Source organism: Lytechinus variegatus, chromosome 13 (assembly GCF_018143015.1).
Source record: "Lytechinus variegatus isolate NC3 chromosome 13, Lvar_3.0, whole genome shotgun sequence".
Lineage (NCBI taxonomy): Eukaryota > Metazoa > Echinodermata > Echinoidea > Temnopleuroida > Toxopneustidae > Lytechinus > Lytechinus variegatus.
This window is the reverse complement of record NC_054752.1, coordinates 17,867,242-17,889,662: the sequence shown is the minus strand read 5'-3', so window position 1 is coordinate 17,889,662 and position 22,421 is coordinate 17,867,242. Positions and strand designations below refer to the sequence as shown.

The 22,421-nt window shown below is 38.4% G+C and overlaps 2 protein-coding genes across 4 annotated transcripts in view; one reads left to right on the top strand and one right to left on the bottom strand.

The window, feature by feature from the left end:
* LOC121426122 (sushi, von Willebrand factor type A, EGF and pentraxin domain-containing protein 1-like) overlaps nt 1-22,421 on the bottom strand; it is an 80,430-nt gene that overhangs the window by 44,870 nt on the left and 13,139 nt on the right. Inside the window, 8 exon segments of the mRNA XM_041622289.1 lie at nt 537-722; nt 1,048-1,302; nt 2,350-2,526; nt 6,517-6,705; nt 14,474-14,592; nt 16,426-16,552; nt 18,537-18,564; nt 18,567-18,598. Of these exon segments, the coding sequence (XP_041478223.1) occupies nt 537-722; nt 1,048-1,302; nt 2,350-2,526; nt 6,517-6,705; nt 14,474-14,592; nt 16,426-16,552; nt 18,537-18,564; nt 18,567-18,598 (1,113 nt within the window).
* Nucleotides 3,814-22,421, top strand: part of LOC121426123 (cytochrome P450 2U1-like) — a 28,529-nt gene continuing 9,921 nt past the window's right edge. The window contains exons 1-2 of one of the 3 annotated variants that reach the window (XM_041622291.1): nt 3,814-3,944; nt 13,101-13,198. In XM_041622291.1, the coding sequence (XP_041478225.1) occupies nt 13,151-13,198 (48 nt within the window). In that variant the 5' untranslated portion in view covers nt 3,814-3,944; nt 13,101-13,150. Of the gene's footprint in view, nt 3,945-13,100; nt 13,199-21,237; nt 21,697-22,421 lie in introns of those variants that run through there. The other 2 variants (XM_041622292.1, XM_041622290.1) reach the window with 2 other exon arrangements.

The window sequence follows — 22,421 nt, the reverse complement described above, 5'->3', positions numbered from 1 at the left end:
ATAGAATGGAATGTGTCATATGGATGTTAGACCGAGAGCAATCTCCTACAATTCTACCATGACTAGGTGCAACCAAGCTAGGACATTTTAAGAGCTAGGAAGGGAGAAACAATTAAAGGTGTCAAAGGATGTTAATCCTGGTGGGCAATCTCCTACAACCCTACCATTTCTAGAAGCAGCCAAGCTATAGAAATGAAGAGCTACATGTAGGAAGTGAAATAGAATGAAATGTGTCATATGAATGTTAGACCTGGAGCAATCTCCTACAACCCCTACCATGCACTAAGGTAATGTCAAAACCTAGAATATAACAAATGCGATCCTCGCAGGTATGGTCATGTTTTGGCATACTGACCTATCATGGATTCAAAACTACATAACCTATGTAATATATAAGTATATCACTATATAATGAAATAATATAACAGAGGTGCAAGTGAATTGAACCTCCTACTGAAAACCAAACCCTCCCTATAAAAAGTCTACAGTAAATACAGAATTCAATCCTCAATGGGTTGAGCAAAAATAAGACATACTCTGGCAGGTTGGCGAGGGCTGGTCCCATGACCCCGCTGACCCCGTCTTCTGACATTCCGTGGACCTTTGACCCTGAAGTCTGTATCCCACACTGCAGTCAAAAGTACAGACCGAGCCTCGTATCGCTCCATTCGGACAGGTCACTTGGAGTGGGGCAGATGCAGAGAGACTGCTGCAATGTATGACTAGAAAGTAAAAGAGAATAGGGGAATGTATTACAACATCAGGATTGATTATCAAAGACCCATCTTTTATGATGAATACTGGCACATTACAAATGTCCATATTTTTATTATTATCTAAAGATTTACTAAGGGGTAAATAATGTGACTCATACAAGAATATCATTCCGATTGTTACCAAAATGTAGTCAGCTATTGATTTTTTTAATGTTTGATTGTTTGAGAAGGATTGAAATTGAAGTATTAATCTAGCACCCTCTCTTGATGCTTCTTTATGAATAGTACTCTTTAATTCAAAAAATGACAAAACTTACAGTGTTCTACTGACCTGTAACAGTAACCGAGAACCGGCAAGTGGCTTCGTTTCCAGAACTATCCACAGCACTGTAAGTTACAGAATACGTGCCTGCTGCATGAGAACTTCCAGATCTGATTGAGCTACTTGACGGGCTCGGGGTAATAGATTCCCCGGAGTTGTCGGAAACTGAAGGTGATGCCCAGCTGACCGTAGCGCGGGAGGAGAGCGACGGAGCATAGACGGTCTGAGATGAAGGGCAGCGGGTGAAGGCTGGTGCAGCAGTATCTGAATTCAAATCAACATTAGATTTATTTATTTTTTATCTATTTTTTTCATATTTCTCATTTGACATTTGATTCACATTAATATAAAAGCAGCAACAATAATGCATAACAATGAAATTATAGACAACTGAGAACACATAACATAATGATACAAGTTATAAGGATAAAGCGTCATTAAGTCAAATAAATATGATTAGATACATAAAAGCATCCACATCAACAAACAAACTGTTGCAAATCATCAACTTGCAACTATTGCAACCACCAGTCTACTTACCGTCTCATACTTGCTATATCACTGTATTATGTTGCTCTATGATTAGATATTTTATTACCATATTAAGTTGTATGCTGTTAGTGCTACCCCTTTAATAGTATTTTGTATCATACATTAGTGATAAGTTCTTAGTGTTCTTAATAGTATGCTCTTTTTTACTCTGTTTATTATTATGTTTTCTATACTTACCAGTTAAGTTATAAAGCACTAAGAAATATTATTGCATTAAAGCTATAGAAAATCCTCATTATTATTGGTTACAAAGGCAATCTCAATTAGAGTTGCAAACTTGCAGTTCAAAATTTCTAGTGGTTGAATTTAAACAGTCATTTTTGGTTGGTTTTCAATTTCCATTTGCACCTATGATTATGAGGCTAAGAGGTATTGGGCTCTAAAAATTTGTATTCTGAAGTCAGGTTTATCTTAAACTCAGGGTTTAAGTACGGATAGCCAATGGTTCCATAAATCACTGACAGTAGGGAAATCATAATTCAGCTCAGTTGACTCTCAAATCATTCATAATTGTCTATGAAGTATAAATAGATAATTGGATTCACCATTGAATAATCAAGAAAGAGCACAGTAAATATAACATACTGTACATACAACTTAATAAAAAAAAAAATTGACACTTTTGGCTTCCCATAATTTTAGCACGGAGTTAGACTATGGTCTAATTAAACCTGACTTCAGAATACGGGCCAATAGCTGCGACTCAAGGCTAGATCACAGGCCAGGCTTGGATCAGATCAGATAAGTGTTCCTATATACCTGCACAGGATGGGACTCCAGCTGACCAACTTCCAGACTGTCCACACAAGAGGGAAGAGCTGCCTTGCAATGTATATCCATTGTTGCAAGATATGCTGCATCGACTGCTGTAGAAACTGCCATCAGTACAGGTGAGTTGGCCACTGGATGGACTGGAGAGGGCGCTACACGTTACACCTAATAAATATATCATGAAAAGTTTGATTTACGGTTTATCCCTTACAGACAGAAAAATACAAAAAATTTATAAAAAAACAAATAAAGAACAAGTATAGTTATAAGTACAAAACTTTTAAAACAAAGAACAAGTATAGTTAGGAGTACAAAACTTTAACATCTATTCCAAATCAAACGCAGCCTCATTTTCTTGTTTGTTTTTTCTTAATGGTTCACTTAGTGACCAGCTGGCATGTCGTCAGTGTTTTGGTTTGAAAGAAAGTACTGACGACATGCCCGCCGATCATCGCAATCAAACTCTAATGTTACTGTTGTGGCAACGCATTCCGGTACTCTGTTCTATTTGTAAATCATTTTCTATAATCATCTTATGTTTTATTCTGGTTTCCATTTTTAAAGCCTTCGAGGCTTTTTGGGGATACCTTTTTCTTTCATTATTTTTTTTCTTCAAATCTCATCTTAATGTTTCATGATAATATTTGTATATTTATGTTCAAAATAATGTATGATATTTGTATGTATTTAAAGGTATATGTTATTGAAAGAAATAAATGAGAGTATTTTCACTCTCCCTCAATATACAATATACTAAAAATCTAAATGAAAACAGTAGTTTGAAGTACTCTTTAAAAAGGGTTGTTTGTTGGTTCCAGTAATTTGAATACTGATAACATCGTCCATTCATGTAGTGCAGCTACTATAATTGCATATACTCTACTGCGCTTGAAACTCGTTATCATATTATTACATCGGCTGTAGTTGAGGCAACATTATAGGTGCTAAAGCGTTCAAGGAATAAATCCTACTGGGTACCCATTCACCTCACCCGGGTTGAGTGCAGCACAATGTGGTTAAATCTCTTGCTGAAGGAAAATAAACGACATGACTGGGATTGGAAACCACATCCCTCTGATTGAAGACAAGAGTTGTAACCACTATTACAATTTATCAACATTTTATTAGGATAAATTAGATTCAGTCCCATTATTCTAATGTTGTAAATTGGATTTTCCTTGTATAATTCTTTAAAAATCTAGACAAAAGGATACTACATTTTATTATTTCATTTCAGTAAATATTAGCATTTGAATATGAATCTATATTTCACATTATATCTGCCAACATTATCTTTAGTACTCCTTCTCCCTCTCTGTAGTTATACCAACTTTGCCTTTGCTCTTTCCCTCTCTGCTCATTGGCTAATTCTTTCCAGCCTTTTTAGGAGTAGCAGTAATGCCAATTCATGTACCCCTTTGGGGATTCTTTTGTACTTGGATGTGCATCATCGCACTTTTATTGTTAGCTAGGGAGAGAGTCCAGTGACTCATGACACTGGCAGTAGCAAGGGATTCCTACTGTTTGTTGGTGGATGAGGATACTTGTACCTGCAAAAGAAAGTTTGAGTTTGAAGTATAGAAGTAAGTTGATTTATATATATATATACATATATTATACTCTTATTTAGTAAATTGAATGTTTATTTCATTGATATGTTACACTATTACTGTGATATATATATATTATATGCATGTTATTGTAATAACTCAATTTTGGAATGATATTTCACTGGACAGAAAGCTTACCTGATAGTGATCTGTTATGTGCCTGACTTTACTTTAATTATTATATATTCTATATTTACATTGGATTAGCAATTGCTACAGGTATAATAGTTATGTTGTGAATTTGTGTTGTCTCTTCGGTATCCATCCTCTTTGGGCTGACGGGTCTCACTTACGTGTGCGTGTGCACACGTTTGCACACGCGCGTATTATGTGCGTCCCCTGCAGCCCGTAAGGTGTATCGGCCAAGATCCGCCATTCTCGGATCTGGGCAGCATCGGTGAAGACCTCCATCAACACTTGCTGCTCCGGGTTCGGGGATTCTCAACCACGCGCTCATCCAAGTTCACCCAACTAATCCCGAGTGATACTGATACTGGTACTGATACTTTTACTGACTGTTTTCTGTGATGTTCGCCGGCGATGTCCCGTGTGTCGTCGACGTATTTGTAAGTATATCTAAGTTTCCTCCTTTTCCTGTCCTGACTCTTGCTTTCACTTTGTCTATCTTCTAATTGTGTGTGTGTGACTTTCTTGACTTCAGAAAGTCTACATTTTGCACTCTCCCCCTTTCATGAACAGCCCCAAACTCTTCAGTTATGTATGGGGAACTTGGTCGCGGCACGAAGTGCGCCCATTACATCTATCGCTCTAGTGCGTCAATATACCTTTCGCTCTAGGGCTACGCATGACCGTGCATGCGAACATGCCCCCCAGAAACCCTCTATACGCACAGATCAACCCGCTATGAGATGCCATTCTTCCGTTCAACACTTGTACACTTCACTACTCTCACACCAGTGATTCAGTCAAGTTCACACGAAGACCCGAAGAGACCAAGTTCAAACTCCAAGTACTCCAAGTTCTGTAACTTAGAGCTGAGTTCAACCTATATAGACAGGTAACCTGAGTCTTAAACCCGTTCACTTTAAGGACTGACCCAGGATTAAGGTGAGTATATAATTATCGGTAATCCAGCTAATCCTTACAGTTAGGTTACTACCTATGTATCGCGTAATATGGTTGCGTATATTTGTATAAAGTGACATGCATCAATTTTTTCTGTTATAGGACTTCTGCAAGGACTTCCATTCATGTTAAACATATAGTAGGCTAAAGATGTTGAAGCAAATGCTGAATTAGTGTCCTGACTGCAGTGAGTGCATGGTCTAGGGAAAGGTTTTTAATCTATATCATATGTATATTATTGTGGTTTTTCTGAATACAAAAATATTATCGATACGATTTTATTTCTAACAAGTGGAATGCCTCTGCGGTTCAATATAGCAGCAGTGCTGACTTTGAATACTACTCTAACTCGCACAAGATGTTCAGTGATACACGGTTACTCTTATGTCCACTTTTTATGAACTAGACCAATAAACTTACAGAGATATGATGGTTATTCAACAAAAAAAACCCCAACATGGCCAAAGTTCATTGACCTTACATGACCTTTGACCTTGATCATGTGACCTGAAACTCGAACAGGATGTTCAGTGATACTTGATTACTCTTATGTACAAGTTTCATGAATCAGATCCATAAACTTTCAAAGTTATGATGGTAATTCAACAGATACACCCAATTCGGCCAAAGTTCATTAACCTTTGACCTTGGTCATGTGACCTGAAACGCGCACAGGATGTTCAGTGATACTTGATTACTCTAATGTCCAAGTTTAATGAACTAGACCAATAAACTTTCAAAGTTATGATGGTAATTCAACAGATACCCCCGATTCGGCCAAAGTTCATTGACCCTAAATGACCTTTGACCTTGGTCATGTGACATGAAACTCTAATAGGATGTTCAGTAATACTTGATTAACCTTATGGCCAAGTTTTATTAACTAGGTCCATATACTTTCTAAGTTATGATGTCATTTCAAAAACTTAACCTCAGGTTAAGATTTGATGTTGACGCCGCCGCCGTCGCCGGAAAAGCGGCGCCTATAGTCTCACACTGCTACGCAGGTGAGACAATAATGAAAGAGATATAATTCTTGATTTACTTTGTCTTTGTTAATGAAGAAAATGTAGAATATTGCCTTGATTGATAGTATAAATTTGTTATGTTATGTTTAGATTTAAATTCGTTATTTGTTATGTTTAGAATTGTATTACTTTTGATACCACTATTGTATTATGTAATGTCTGGTAATTATATTAATCATGTGCTTGTTTATATTTTGTTATCATACAGAGGCTGATTTTTCTTTGGTCAATAAAAGAACTCAAGAAACCTCAACCTTTGTGTCTGTGTTGTGTGGTCATCAGCGCAAACCCTTTCATTTAATAAAATGTCAGAGAAAACATTTAGGGCATCTCTATTTATCTCAAGGAAATATTCAAGTCAAACATAACTTTACAAATGTCAGCTCATAAAACAGCTTGAACACCCCCCCCCCCCTCCCCCACCAACTTACGGATGCATTCCGAACCAGATCCAGTCCAGAGGCCTGAATTCCCTGAACGTGAACAAGATCTTGCCACCGATCCGCCTGAAAGCTTATAGCCTGTTGTACAGGAATAGGTACAGATGGATCCAACATTGATGGAGTTCGTACAGGAGATGGCACCGTGGGCAGGGCTACTCAGCGATAAACATCTAATAACTGCATTGGGAAGAAGGAATAATGAAAATAATAACAATAATAGTAGGCATTTATGTAGTGCCATCTATCTAGAAATATTCTACTCCGAGGTGCGTTGTTGTTTTTATTACCCCAGCTTTGGCTCAAGCTGCCTTTCAGTGCTCATGCATTCAAGGAATTAATCCTGGCGGGTACCCATTCACTTCACCTGGGTCGAGTGCAGCACAATGTGGATAAATTTCTTGCTGAAGGAAATTACGCCATGGCTGGGATTCGAACCCACGACCCTCTGTTTCAAAGTCAGAATCCTCTGGGCCACAATGCTCCACAAGGAATGACAGAGATTGTTAAAGGCTTTACCTTGGACATATTGTGTTTGCCTGCATCAAAATTTAAATTCAAGGTTGTTTTCATCATTCCAGGATCTGGGGGGGGGGGGGAGGTACTTAAATTAGAAAACCTATGTGTCACATCAAAGTTGAAAATAGGGAGCTCTGGAACATCTTGGTCTTAAAGGTAAATGCTAGTTTTGGTAACGATATCAAAATGAGTTCGTACAGAATCCAATGAAATGACCATCTAAGTGTCTGCTTTATAAAAACGCATGTGCCAAAGGATTCTGGAAGAAACTGTGTAATTGCTGAGAAATCAGCAAATAAGCACAGGATTCGGGTAGTCCCACGTGCACTTATCTGTGTTGGGGATCTTCGGTGTGAACATTTTTCAGCGTAGATTTCAAGATTTCACAAAGTTCAGTTAATGTAACTGTACCAGATCTAGATCCTCGATGATATACCATGACAATTAAGCCTTGTTTTACAGACTTTCCCACGAAATCAGTGTTTACTGCAACTACTGGAATTTCTCTTTAAAACAGGGGTCTCCACAACGACTCTTCAATCAACAATTGCTAAAAATGCAATGCTCTAGAACTGACCCGGCTATGTAAAAACGTGTGAGCATCTTGCTAGATTCATATCGGACTCGTATCAGGCCAGCGCTTGCTAGCTGCGGGCGGTTTGGAGCTTCGGCGGCTCAGCTTATGGCTCCGCGTTTATCAAGCTTGCCGCTCCGACTGGCTGAGTAATTCATGATGGGCGCACACTGGAACAAGAAACCACAAATTTGAGGGTCTCTAGAATGGGGAAAAATAGGAATTTCTATGGCTTTCTGAATTGGTGATGCTCAACCATGAAACATACCTATCATACACATATTAATATTAAGTGGGGCCAAGTTATTAATAAAAAATGAAAAGCTAAAATGAAAAGCTGTAATGGAAACTGACAGTGTAAAAAAAATCAGGCATTTGTCCAAAAGATAATCATAAAGAGAAAATAATCCAAACATTGTCAACCTTATTTTGCCACACATGATAGAGATGTAACTGAGAATAAGGTTATATCATAACCTTGTTCATTGAATGAGTGGGCCTGGGAGAAAATCATGAAAACCATATAATTTATTAGTGTCGTATCAATACCATGTCCATCATGTCCATAGGCATAATCCCCTTAAAAATTCTAGGATAAAACCCTTTAATGGCAGCCAGTCTAGTATCTAGTCCTATAAAAAGGGCTGTTTGTAATGATTGACCAACAACATTTCGCAATTAATTCTCAAGCTTCAGCTGGAACAACACCTGAGCAAGAATGTACCGCGCCAACTCAGGAAGCTCCGCCGCTGCTGAGGGCCGAGCCCGGCTCTGGAAATCTGTCTAAGTATGATCAGTTGCCAGTGCAGTAGTAGGGAGAGAGAGAGTGCCGCGCGTGCGCGAAGTGACAAGTACTAAGAAGTACCGAAATCAAGACCCAGGAATCAAGATTCATATTGAATGACGGATAATCAAGTTAGCTAGAGACTATACAGTCTAGAGCTATGACAAATACTACGATATTTCTTTCTTAAATCCCTCGGAAACTCTCAATTCCTTACCAAGAAAACACGTAAATAACCCTCAGCTTCTTCATCGAATAGCGGGTGGTGTTAACTTCGCAGATTATAATTTAGTCTTTTTTTCAGTTATATTGTATTAACATTTCTCTTATAAAAACATGTTTTCAAAAAAAATTGTCACGATTCTTGTATTGTCAATCTAACCTTTCGAAAATAATGTGCATGCAAAAACAAGATATTACTTTGGTGATATCTGATGATGAAGTATCGATTTAAATACGATTTTAAATGTTTCATTTTGCTTTTCGTCAAGACTATTAGGGAATTTCCCTAATAAAAGGGCGTGGCATTGGGTGGGAGATGCCCGGAGAGGATGACATCATGGAGGGAGGGTTTTATTGCTAAGATTACGCTCTATTCTCTATGGAAGCTTAAAAGTGCCACCGAGATGTTGAGATAATTATCTCGGGAAGTCGACATCTTGATAGCAAAAGATAAGATGACGAGATCCTGGATCTCATCATGTCGACATCTTTTAGAAGAGATGATGAGATGACAAGATCCTGGATCTCATCATGTCAACATCTTTTAGAAGAGATGATGAGATGACAAGATCCCGGATCTAATCATGTCAACATCTTTTAGAAGAGATGTTGAGATGACAAGATCCCGGATCTCATCATGTTGACATCTTTTAGAAGAGATGATGAGATGACAAGATCCTGGATCTCATCATGTTGACATCTTTTGGAAGAGATGATGAGATGACAAGATCCCGGATCTCATCATGTTGACATCTTGTAGAAGAGATGATGAGATGACAAGATCCTGGATCTCATCATGTCAACATCTTTAGAAGAGATGTTGAGATGACAAGATCATCTCATCATCTCATCATCTCTTCTACAAGATGTCAACATGATGAGATCCAGGATCTTGTCATCTCATCATCTCTTCTACAAGATGTCAACATGATGAGATCCGGGATCTCATCTCATCATCTCTTCCAAAAGATGTCAACATGATGAGATCCAGGATCTTGTCATCTCATCATCTCTTCTAAACGATGTCAACATGATGAGATCCGGGATCTTGTCATCTCAACATCTCTTCTAAAAGATGTTGACATGATGAGATCCGGGATCTTGTCATCTCATCATCTCTTCTAAAAGATGTTGACATGATGAGATCCAGGATCTCGTCATCTCAACATCTCTTCTAAAAGATGTTGACATGATGAGATCCAGGATCTTGTCATCTCATCATCTCTTCTAAAAGATGTCGACATGATGAGATCCAGGATCTCGTCATCTTATCTTTTGCTATCAAGATGTCGACTTCCGAGATAATTATCTCAACATCTCGGTGGCACTTTTAAGCTTCCATAATTCTCTGGTACCTTAGTTTAATACCGATGAGCCATGTGTGAAGTAACATTTCCAACATTTTATCGTTAAATTTACCATTGTTGTTCTCATTCATCTGATAACGCCCTCTCTTATAATCTCCCTGACACTGTCAGGGATCTTGGAGGTGCACACACACTTGCTCTTGTGTGTGTGTCTTTGAGTTTTTTTAGACGCGTATCAATCAGATATGATTATTTACGTCTGGGACTGACCTTATATAAACGTCACTATCCGAAAGACGTGACCGGGGCTCGAACCTCGAATCTCTGCATCAATTTATAACCTCCCCACACAGTTTACAGGCGCACGCCACAACGCCCAGTTGTGAACAATAATTGCTCCGATCTGAGATTAGTCTGCTATGCAGACTCTGAATGGCTCGTAAGGTTAGGATCTCACTGCGCGAAGCGCGCTACTGAAGTGAGCAACAGTAGACCTAGTCTGCTATCCAGACTCCTTGAAATGTAGGTCTACATTTGCTAGTCTTAGAGGGCATAGGGTTAGTGTTAGGATTGTAATTGAGTTTTTGGTTCAGAACAATGTTAATATAAGGATTAGGGTTTGTTGTGGAAGTTAGCTTTATTGTTTGGCTTTATGCAGATTTTCCATCGGAGCAAATATCATGGAACCAGCTTGGAATGACATTAACAATTATATTGGTTTATATGTGCTTACTTTTATCTAGAGTGTGATTAGTCCAAAGGAATACCATTCTTATTCATAGGCAAGAAAAATCAAATTGAAAACTTTCGGTGGATTACATGATCCAAAATAAATAAGAGGTATACAGGCCAGTATAGATGAAGAGGAAAAGGTCATACGCCTTTCATTTCTGTATGAAAACAAACAAGTGAACTTAAAAGATTAAAAAAAAAGGATTTCCAATCCTCCGGTTTCTATTATTTTTCTGTTCAATCACTTTCACTTCATCGGCGACAACAATCGATTTATTCAATTCCTGTTCCTCTTTTTATTGTTCCGATCCTAGGCCTATATACCTCAGTCTATTGGGGCGTCTAGGAGCTCTGTTTGTGTTCCTGAAACTTTAAGCTATATTTCCGGAGCAGAGATTTCCTGAATGCGAATGCTTTTTCCCCAACAATTGCACAATATCAGAACACAATGAAAAGTTAGTGGACAGGTTGTTAGTGTCATTTTACAGTTAATGGAATATAATCGTTGTGGTATCGGATAAATCGGTCAAGGAGAGGCGGAACACACCAACCACCCCCCCCCCCCCTCTCATTGATTTTAAAGCGATGAAGATAACGGGATCGAAGGAAAAGAAATAGGAAGGAATGGTTTAAATAAATTGGAAGAGAGACAGATTGGTTGTGTCTGTATAACCAAGGTCTTTATTACAAATATTATCAGCATCAATTGCGACATCTCACACTCACCACCACCCCCCTCCCCCAAAAAAAAATAATAATAAAAATGGACAAATGTATAATAGCGCAACACTTATTAAGACGGAAAAATATCATTTGCTAACCTTCCCCACTCCTCATTTTGGTAAGGCTGCCACAAAACAAGATTTCACTACACTCTAAAAACAGTTTACCGAATATTCTGTTTAGAGTGAATATTAAACAGATGCAAAGTTACACCCTCATTCAACCGATTTACCAAAATGGATTTGCGCGTCTATCAGCGATGTGATAAAATAATGACATGACATTTTTGCATTCTTTCACATTCTTTACAATCTCTCGTTGCCTTAGCAAATAATAAAAATTTGTTGATATTACAAGCCTCGGCTAACCCATCTGGGGCCTTGTGGCTTCAAGCATGTTAAGTGCTATACTAGAGCTTCTGTGAATGATGTGCTGACCGGGGTTGTCCCTTAAATTGTTGGTGAACGAAGCAGCAAGCAACAGGCCACCAGGGCTCCGTAACACAAAGGTTTGCGATGAATTGCAAATACGAAAGAACCGCACAGATTGGTCCCTGGTCAGTATTTCAAACCTAATGCGCGTGTAACATTGATAGTGATTGGTCAGTTCATTTAGCGATTGATCGCTAATCTTTGTGTTACGGAACCCTGGCCTCATCTGGCGCAGTTGAGAACACCAATTGTTGATGTACTTTAATGTAGGGGAAGGCGGGGTAAGTTGTGACAGTTTTTACTTTTTGCATGTTAGAATTGATATGATTAATAATCTTGTCGAAATAAGTACCTTGCTTCGAAATTTCATTCTTCTGAAATATTTTCCACCTATATATAAATATCTACCCCAACACTGAAAGTCATCGTGACCTTTGAAAAAAACTGATGTCAAATGGCTCAACTTGCCCCATATATGGGGTAAGTTTGAGCCACCTTCTGGGGTAAGTTGAGCCACAAAAACTATGTACAAAATGTATGGGGGAGAACCAGCATGTCAATTTTTTGTTTAAAGTCTTTTCACTTGCTAATTCTCTATAATACTAACATCCTGTAAAAGGAAAAGAGCAGTCATGTAAATTTGCTCCTTTCAGCCTGCATTTCAATCGATTTTTATGGTTTGTTTGTTTTTTAAGATACTTTACCATAGGAATTACCATGGCTCAACTAACCCCATGCTGTTTGGCTCGACTTACCCCAGTCCGAACTTAGTGCGATAATTTTGTATCCACACATTTATTATGCATCCATCATATAAAAGACTATGACAAGAATGAAGATCCATACCTGGACTAATAATGTTGTTATCATGTCTTTATTATATTTAAAGACGTGTGTGTGTTTATAAAGCACTTATCTATTTCACACTCTTTTTTACTTTTTTGGCTGAAATTCACATTTTTCCCTCTAAAAAAACTACTTTTTGTTTCAAAGTTGGAAACAATGTGGTGGGTTAGGGGTTATGCTATGGTCATCAATACATGACACCACCACAATGTCTGACTCATTCATTATTGGCCTGCGGCTGGTGGCTCAACTTGCCCCTATGCTCAACTTACCCCGCCTTCCCCTATACAATTCTATACTTTTTTGTTACTTAAGATTTATATTTTATTTTCGACAATTGTAAGCGCTGTGATACTTTTTGCGTATATAGCGCATATAAATAACCGTTATTATTATTATTATTATTATTATTATCGCTTATTTCCATTTTTCCCCAGATATACTGTAGCAAATACGTGAGGAGTGGGAGATTGAAGGATAGATAGAGATGTGTCGGGGTGTTCAACTTGACAAGATCGAAGACAGATTTGAAAAGGTGAAAATACATGTAGATAATATAGGTCCTAATTGAAGTGGAAAAGGGGGTTATTTCAATAAAATGAAATGATGCCAAAACCCAAATGGATCGGATTTTTTTCTATCGTTTTCTCCCTTTCATTCATTATTCATTTTCTTTTTTTTCTTTCTTTAATTCCTCTTTTTTCTGTTTTTCTTTCTTTTTTTCTTTCTTTTTTTCTTTCTTTTTTTTCTTTCTTGTTTTTCTTTCTTTCCCTCTTTTTTTTTCTTTCTAAATCACATTCATTGCCTCTCTACTTATTTTTCTTTTTTCTTTCTCTATTTATCTTTATACTTTCTCTTTTTTTCTTCCAATATTATTATTTCTTCATTTCCTCATCTTTTCTTTCTTTTTTCTGTTTGTTTGTTTCTTTCTTTCATTCTTCCCTTCTGTCTCTATTTCTTTGTTTCTCTTGCTTGCATTCCTTCGCTGTGCACTGTTAGAAAAAATAGAAGAAGTTCCTGCAGCAGAGTCTCGAGAACACCTGTAATCTTACCGAATTGCGTAATAATCATTCTGTAAATTCATAAAACAAGAATTTTTCTGCAATTTAACAGAACAGGTCTGTTTAAAAAGGGGGAAAAGGGTGTTTTATTCAAGGACATTTGTAAGATTCCATACATCAAATACCAATTTCCTGTAAGATTACGCAATTCGGTAAGATTACAGGTGTTCTCGAGACTCTGCTGCAGGACCTTCTTTTATTTTTTCTAACAGTGTGATCTGCACTTGGGAATTCCCAGGTTATCGAGTCTGTTTTTTTATATAAAAACTTCCTTTTAAAAAAAGAAAATCACCTTGACCTTTTCCTGTAAAATTCCCCTGATCTTTAAGCATCATTAGATCATGAAAGAAAAACGGAAAAATGACACCGAGAAGAAACAGTATTGGATAGAAAATGAAATCAAATAAAATGGAAAAGAATGATGATGATGATCATGATGATAATGATGACGATGGTTGTGGTGGTGGTGATGGTGATGATGGTCTTGATGGTTGTGGTGGTGATGGTTATGACATAACGATAGTGATAATGATGATGATCATTATTGTAATGGTGATGACTATTATTGAGATGATTACGATGAAAATGATTTTGATGATTATGATGACAATGATGATATAGGGAATTCATGTTCACTGACAACAATAATGAAAACAACGTCTATCATTGCAACATCACAATATCCCCATGCCCCCACCTCCCCCCCCCCCTCTCTCTCTCCCTCTGCATACCAATCGATCCATTCTTACCAATGACCGTAAAGCTGACGGTACAAGTTGCTTGATTCCCGGCACTGTCCCTGGCTGTATATCTTATCGAATGAGAACCAGGCGAGAAGGTAGATCCAGGACCAGAACCAGATGTTAGTCTAAGGAAAGACAGCATTTATTTGTTTCGTGAACTTCAAGAAAACTTGGGCGAACAAAACAAAACCACGCAGTTTATAATATTTTGATGACTACACATCCATTGGGATTAACAATGGCGTGATGACCCAAACATTTTTTTTGGGGGGGCAGACATCGGGTTTTTTTAACCCCAAATGTTGATTTTTCAATTAAAAAAAATCATTTTGTGATAGATGTTGACATAATATTCAGAAATTAATACAATATTTTACCCATTTTACTATTCTTTTTATTTCTTTTCCTTTATTTCCCTTGATCGTGTTGTTTTTCTTTTTTTTTGTTAGGGGAGGGTCCATAGCCCCTAAGCGCCCCCATCTGTGTGTCAATGGTGTTCTTCCTTTTAACACTGAACCAATCATTTCCTGATTGACTTGTTTATTGAGTTTGATTTCAAAAGGTTATGAATAATAAAACAAATATCCAATAGATCGAATTGAAAAATGTTTTCTAACAACATTTCTTTTTAATTATTGTATACCAAAACTCTTCTACTCCCGATCGGGAATAGATAGAATTTGATCATTTTCTTCATCATCGTCATCATCATCAGTGTACGGAAGAAGAAGGCAAAAACCTGTCGTGACTTCCAGCCGTTCCTTCTGATAGTACTTGTTCTAACACGACTATTATAAATGTCTTGTAAATTGCATACATGCATGTTGTGTGGAGGGTGGACGGGTATTTTTTAAGGGAGAATTTGATGATGGCAAGACGAATGTTTGTCCAGCCTGTGTTTGAAAGAGTCAGTAGAGAGTGCCGACACAACAGATGGAGGAAGATTATTCCATAGGTCTACAACCCTCTGACTAAAACTGTTCCTCCTTAAAGCAGTATTAGACCTCTGTTTAAACAGTTTCAGATGATGTCCTCTTGTTGTGTCTTGAATGGCGGGGATGAAATATACAGAGGAGTCAACATTGACAACTCTATTCAAAATCTTAAAAACCTCGATCATTTACATATAAGACAAAGAGATAAGGCCCGAGAATATTTCCTTCACTGTAAAACATGTAGTGTTAAAACTTGGTGTTAATAGAGGACCACACCCTGAGGTGTTAAAATTACACCCTAAAGATTGAACATAACACCAAAGAGTGTAAATGTAACAACCAAAGGTGTTGTAATAACACCTATAGATGTAAAACTAACACAACCAATTTAACACCGGTGTAAAATAACTGGTGTGGTCCTCCGTATGTACACCGGTTATTAACACCACAGTTTTTGCTGTGTTGAGGCACGCCACTAATTACAGGGGTCCATTCCTACTAGAAAGGCTTTGATCCACTCAAAAAAATTGTGCTCGATGCCTTATGCTTGTATTTTATTCGCTAATGAGGTACAGTATAAAGGCCTTGTTAACATCAAGATACATTACATCTACAGGTCTCCCTTTATCCAGAAGGTATGTCCAGTCCTCCATTTGCCTCATAAGTTGCGAAATACATGACCTTCCTGAGGTAAATCCATGCTGGGCATTATGTAACAGTTTATTACTGTGAATATGGTCTATTAAAACGTTGCGAATAATGGCCTATTATACTGAAGTTAAACTTATGGGCCTGTAGTTACCAGCAAGCTGTCCAGACCCCTTCTTATGTACTGGAGTTACATTTGCCATCTTGGCTTCCACTCCTCTGGTAAAGACTCCTTCGTTTAGAGATCTTTGAAAGATAATCGCTAATGGGAGACTTATCTCACACGATAACTCCTTCAGAACGCTTGGATGAAAATCATCATTTTCTTTTTAATTCAAAGTAAATATTTTTTTGGAAAACTGGGCATATACTTACGAAACAGAGGCATGACCTCTATTATCAGTCGCCGTAGGCGTTCTCCACGAGACGGTCATCGATGTCGTTGTGGTATACTGATTGCCGAGACCATTCGGACAATATGTGAATGTCGGTGCTGTTCGATCTGTAAACAAATTATTTTAAAAAGGTAGTGTAAATGGCGGTGAAATCATGCTCAAAGTAAGATTACTCATGCATGCATAAAAAGATGTGTCCGTGGTTGTGGTGTGAGGGTGAGGGAGTGTGTGTATGTGTGTGATATTTTTTTGGAAAACTGGCGCATCTATTACGGTTTTTATTCTTCGAAATGAATGCAATATAATACTAGTGTTATTCAGTGATATAGGCTAAAATGAATTCACGTCAACAAGCTCGGGGTAAAATGACACAAGGTTTGTGTAATTCATGGGGGATAATGAAATCATTAGTTATTCTCTGGTAATTAGGACATTTTAGAAATCGCTCCGAACATGCTTTTTATAACGCAGAGAATCTTTTGTAAAACGCGCCCTCCATAACAAAGCAACCTTTATCGAAAATCGGCGGATCAAAACAGCCGTGTCGTTCTGGATTCTGAACAGAACGACATTTGGGTCCGATCCGAATCTTAAGATGATGTGCTTGCCCGGTTCACAAACTTTCGACAATGACCTCTAATCTGTCCATTGTGACTTGACTGGCATTTCCAAAAGATTCTAGAAATTCTGCGAAGTGGATGCTAAAATACGCTATTGAACTAAGAATGAACTACGCTGTCATCAAGAGAGTGTACTTTGGGATTTTATTTGGTTTTTGTTTTACATTTCAGTCATTTCTTGGCACCAATTCAATAAAATCAAGATATCACGTAAGCTTGCCTTACATAGCAGGATGGAGAAATTGAATAGACCAGGTGACTAGAATAGCACACCTGTCCAATGAACACTTTATGAAGGCATTTGTTGCATTCCTACAGCATGTGGCACGTACAATGTACTTGGCAAACTGTGCAATAGACCAGTTCGTAGTTACTTCATGGACAATTTTGGTCAAATGACCATTCATTTCTTTCATTATGATAGGCAGATTTCAAAGCAAGATATTACGTAAGCTTGCCTTACATAGCAGGATGAAGAAATTGGATAGACCAGGTGACTAGAAAGCACACAAATGAACACTTAATGAAGGCATTTGTTGCATCCCTTCTTTGAATGCATATCTTAGCATGTTGCACAATGTACTTTGCAAACTGTGAAATACCAGTCGTTCGTGGAAGTATTGTTGTTTTTGTGGATGTAACTGAAAACGACAATTCAAAAGAAAATATGAATAATCAAGACATCAAAGTTGGTGCTTATCTCATTAGATTTTAAAGCGCCATGTCCCTTTAGTACAAATGACCTTCTTCTGATCATGCGTAGAATCTTTTGATCATGCGCAGAAAGGAACTACGAATTATACCTGTCGTTCGTGGACGCATTGTTGTTGTTTTTTGTGGATGTATAAACATGGTAAATGAATACCGCTATTCAAAAGAATATATCAATAATAAAGACATCACAGTTAGTTTTTATCTCATTATATTTTAAACCACCCTGTCCCTTTATTACAAATGACCTTCCTCTGATCACGCGTAGAATCTTTTGATCATGCGCAGAAAGGAACTACGAACTGGCTTATGTTATTCTGGCACTTTGAGAGTAGACGTGCATTGGCATGGTCTGTTTAAAAATACCAGTGCATTGATTTAATTTCATTTCGCCAAGGAGTTACCAGCACTCACAACACCCTAAAAAGTATTTTGTCATGTTTTTCCTATCCTAAATGATACGTGAAATAGTTAATTTCATGCAACAACATGCATGATAGGCTTGAAAGGGCTTGAAATGCAATTTGATACATTTTGACTGAATATAATACGTGTACATCACCGGATCATGCATAAGACTTTTGTACGTGCGTTTATAAACGAGCACTATAATGTTGTACCATGGGATTGTGCCCCCCCCCCCCGCGCGCTTGCGGCCGTATAAGGGTTATAAACCAAAGGCCTTGAATAAACGATGATTGCTACACATTTCAGTTTAAGAAAATATAGAAAACTACATGAAAATTGACATTCTACTTACCAGGAGGTGGTGGAGGAGGGGGTGGTGGGGAGCACGGCGTCTTCTTCTTCTTCTCCATGCATCTGAAGACAGAAAGAAAGAAAGAAAGAAAGAGAGAGAGAGAGAGAGAGGAGGAAAGACGGAAGGAAGAAAGATATAAGGTAACAAGAAAGAAAAAAGAGAAAGGAAAGCAGGAAGGGTGGAAGCAAGCGAGGTAGTGAGAAAGAAAGAAAGAAAGAAAGAAAAGAAGAGAAAGAAATAACAAACAAAAATAAAGGAATGAGGAATGAAGAAAAAAAGAAAGTAAAGTGTTTATTGTATCTGCCAAAAAGAGTTATATTTAACGTAACGTAACATTTAACGTGACACCGTCCAGTTTCAACATAGGATTACACTATACACTCTGATCATGTTCGAGAGTAATGACCTACACGTACAGGCGCAATTAAGCACTTTTTGGCGTTGATATGACACCGCATCTGTTTGGTAATAAATTGACACTGCATTATGTATATAGACAACGGCCTGGGGCTCGTTTCATAAAGATCAGTTACAACTACTGTAATTCTACCATTAAGGTAACAGGGCACAATGAATCAAAATCAAAGTTACAATGGTAATGATAATAATATAGGTATATTTACCCACACTGCAAAAATTCCGGTGTTGATTTAACACCAGCCCGGAATCTATGTATGTCCACATCAGAGATGCATTAAAACCACACGTACTAGTTTGGAATCAAACCAATGCTGTTTTAGTACTAATTGGTGTTGTATAAACACATATCTGGTGGGCTGGTGTCAGGCCAAAACGAAACCGGTGTTATTTAACACTTCTCTGGTGTGGACATATATAAACCCCTCAAAAAAGGTTTGGAAATCTGTGTTTGGCCATTAATTTCTCCCAACTCCCAATTTTACAAAGTGCATGTTTTATATCATTCAAAGGATAATTTAATTCTCTTTAAAGTAATACCATGCTTGTTATGATCATGGCATCATAAAAGGAGCAGGCTTCAAAAGTGTTGGATGAGGTCTGAATTGAAAAGCTGCAAAATGAGCAAAAAATGTTTAGAAATCTGAGTTTGGCCATTAATTTCTCCCAACTTCCAATTTAACTCAATGCATATTTGATATCATTCAAAAGATCATTTAATTCTCTTTAAAATGATACCATGCTTGTTATAATCATGCCATCATGGAAAAAATCAGGATTCAAGTGTTGGATGAGGTCTGAATTGAAAAGCTGTAAAACGAGCAGAAACAGTCATGAAGGCTCAATACAGAACATGGTTCTTTTGTCTGTGCCAATCATTGTCAATAGAGATGAAAATCCATTCAAATCAAGCCCCCGCTTCTGTCGTGATGGTTCTGTGAGATAACATGGTAACAGATTTCCAAACTTTTCTTGAGGAGTTCAGATTCCAGGCTGGTGTTAAATCAACACCGAGGTTTTTGCAGTGCAGGGAAGCCACTTAAGTTCTGAAAACTGTTCTCCCAGTGGGCCCTGCTGTCAATATTACCCCGGCTTTAGCTGGACTGCCTACGCGCTCAAACATTCAAGAAATGTCTTCCTACCGGGTATCCACTTACATCACCTAGGTTGAGTGCAGCACAATGTCGATAAATTTTTTGCTGAAGAAATTACGCCATGGCTGGGATTCGAACCCACGGCCATCTGTTTCAAAGTAAGAAGACTAATCCACTGGGCCACAACGCTCCATGGTAACTGGCCATGCTGCTATAATGGCTAAATTACAATAGATGTATATAGTAGCGTACCTAGGATTTTCCAGAGGGGGGCAAATTCGTCCGCCCAAAAATTTGAGAAGCCCCCCCCCCCAAAAAAGGGGGTCTTCAACCACATGTAACGGATATTTCGCACCAGAAAAAAAATGACAATAAACAAAATGGTCTTTAGCCGCAGGTAAAGGACATTTCGCACCAGAAAAAAAATTGACAAGCCAAAAAAAAAGTCTTCAAGTTCATAGTACGGGGCCACTTGTGGCTCGTCAGGGATTAGTTATGACTCCTCAGGGGGGCAGTGTGCCCCTGCAGCCCCCCCCCCCGCCATCGGTACGCTAGTGGATGTATATCTTTATAAAACGGGTCCCAAGTTCTTCTTTTGAATAGCACACTGTGGTGTATAGGCCCTATGCAACGGCATTTTTTTCTATCATCAAGTCATTCAAGTGTGCATAGCTAAACAGGTTTTCTTTTTGTTGTTCTCTAACCGAATTTATAATGAACTTTGAATTTACAGTTTCGACCGGCCTTCAGTGTATAGGGGAAATGAAAATGCAAACGAATGCAAAAAGGCACAAATAATTAACGCAAAGTCGTAGTGCTATATACTGTACGGACAAAACCGGATATCATAATCATCTTACCAAAATCATAACAATATTAATTATCATTATTTGTACAGCGCTTATCACAAAATAATACGAAGTAATGGCAGTATAAACTGTAAAGACGAAACCTGATATCAAAATTATCTTCAGATCACCTTATATAGGGAACATGTGAGGTGATCTAAATACGTATACGTATTTTTCTTGGTATACCATGACCCCCCCCCCCCCCTCCATGACGCTACTGGTCGTCTTGCATTCCAACTTTCTGTGTACATGACCAAGCTTTGAAGAGTGACTCTCTTCAGAGACTAAACATTCAGCCCATTAAAGCACGTTTCAGCAAAGTAGAAGGGCGTTTTATGATCGAAGCAATGACTAAAATGACAACTCTGACCGCTGACAATAACTTTATTAACATTCGTGATCAATGCCTCTCAGCGTTTCAAAGTGCTGATAACTTGATTCAAATGGCACGGATGAATAATCTTTGTGAACAATAGTCACAGAAATATCCATGTTGCAAACCAAAAGAAAAATTGGCATCAGTCCAAACTCCAATCGTTTCCCCCGGGTCCCTAGCCTAATTTGCACCATTGAACTTGGCTGTTTAGCGAGGGTATGGCAAAGGAATTATTTTCAAACATGGCAGAATATTTACCTGATAGCGCAATATTCACGGTATTATCTGCCTTTCTTTTGTGTTATTTCATCTACTATATCATCACCAGTCGACGCCAAGTTCGCCACCCACCAGGACCAATCGGGTTACCTTTTCTTGGGAGTGTATTTGCTCTTTCTTTCACGAAGAAGCGACAATATGAGGTACACATAATTTTTACATTACATATTATTTTCGGGAATGTATGGCTACATTTTACCGGTACAATAATGTTATGTCGTGAAATTTGGTAATTGACGCAAACCCCCGGCGCAAACCCAACGCTTGTATATCAAGGGCCTATTAAAGATATATGTTTTTACAGCAAGGAGCGTAAATAGTTGGTATGCCCTGCCACATTAGAAGTCATTAACTCCTACCCTACCCGGCCGACTCCTACCCTGACACATGCGCCGGGTTTGAAGCCCACTCCGATCGGAGCCGGCTTTATTTTTTGGAGCCGGCTTCATATCACGCCCGCAATTTGAAGCCGCATCGAGATCAATATACCTCCTGATGCACAAGGTCATAGGCTACTAGTATACTTAAAGCCCGTACGACCATTTGCGACATTTTGGTCGTGCGACAGGCTGCAACAGGCATCTGTCCCTGGTCATCTCATATGATCGCACAGAGGCTTTCACAAATGCACCAGCCGCTGTCGTACAACAAAACCAACCAGTAAACCCCGTTGCACGAGTAAGTCGCAAATGCTCTTATTGCGCTCGTGCGTTCGCATGCGAGTGTGGCACGAGGGATTGCGAGTGGAACGGTCGCATATATGCGAATGCAACGGTAGTGCAATGTTGCAAGCCGCTGCGATCAGTCTTGCAACAGTCCTATATGATGGCCTATATGTTATCGCATCCAGTCGCAAGACTGGTCTCCG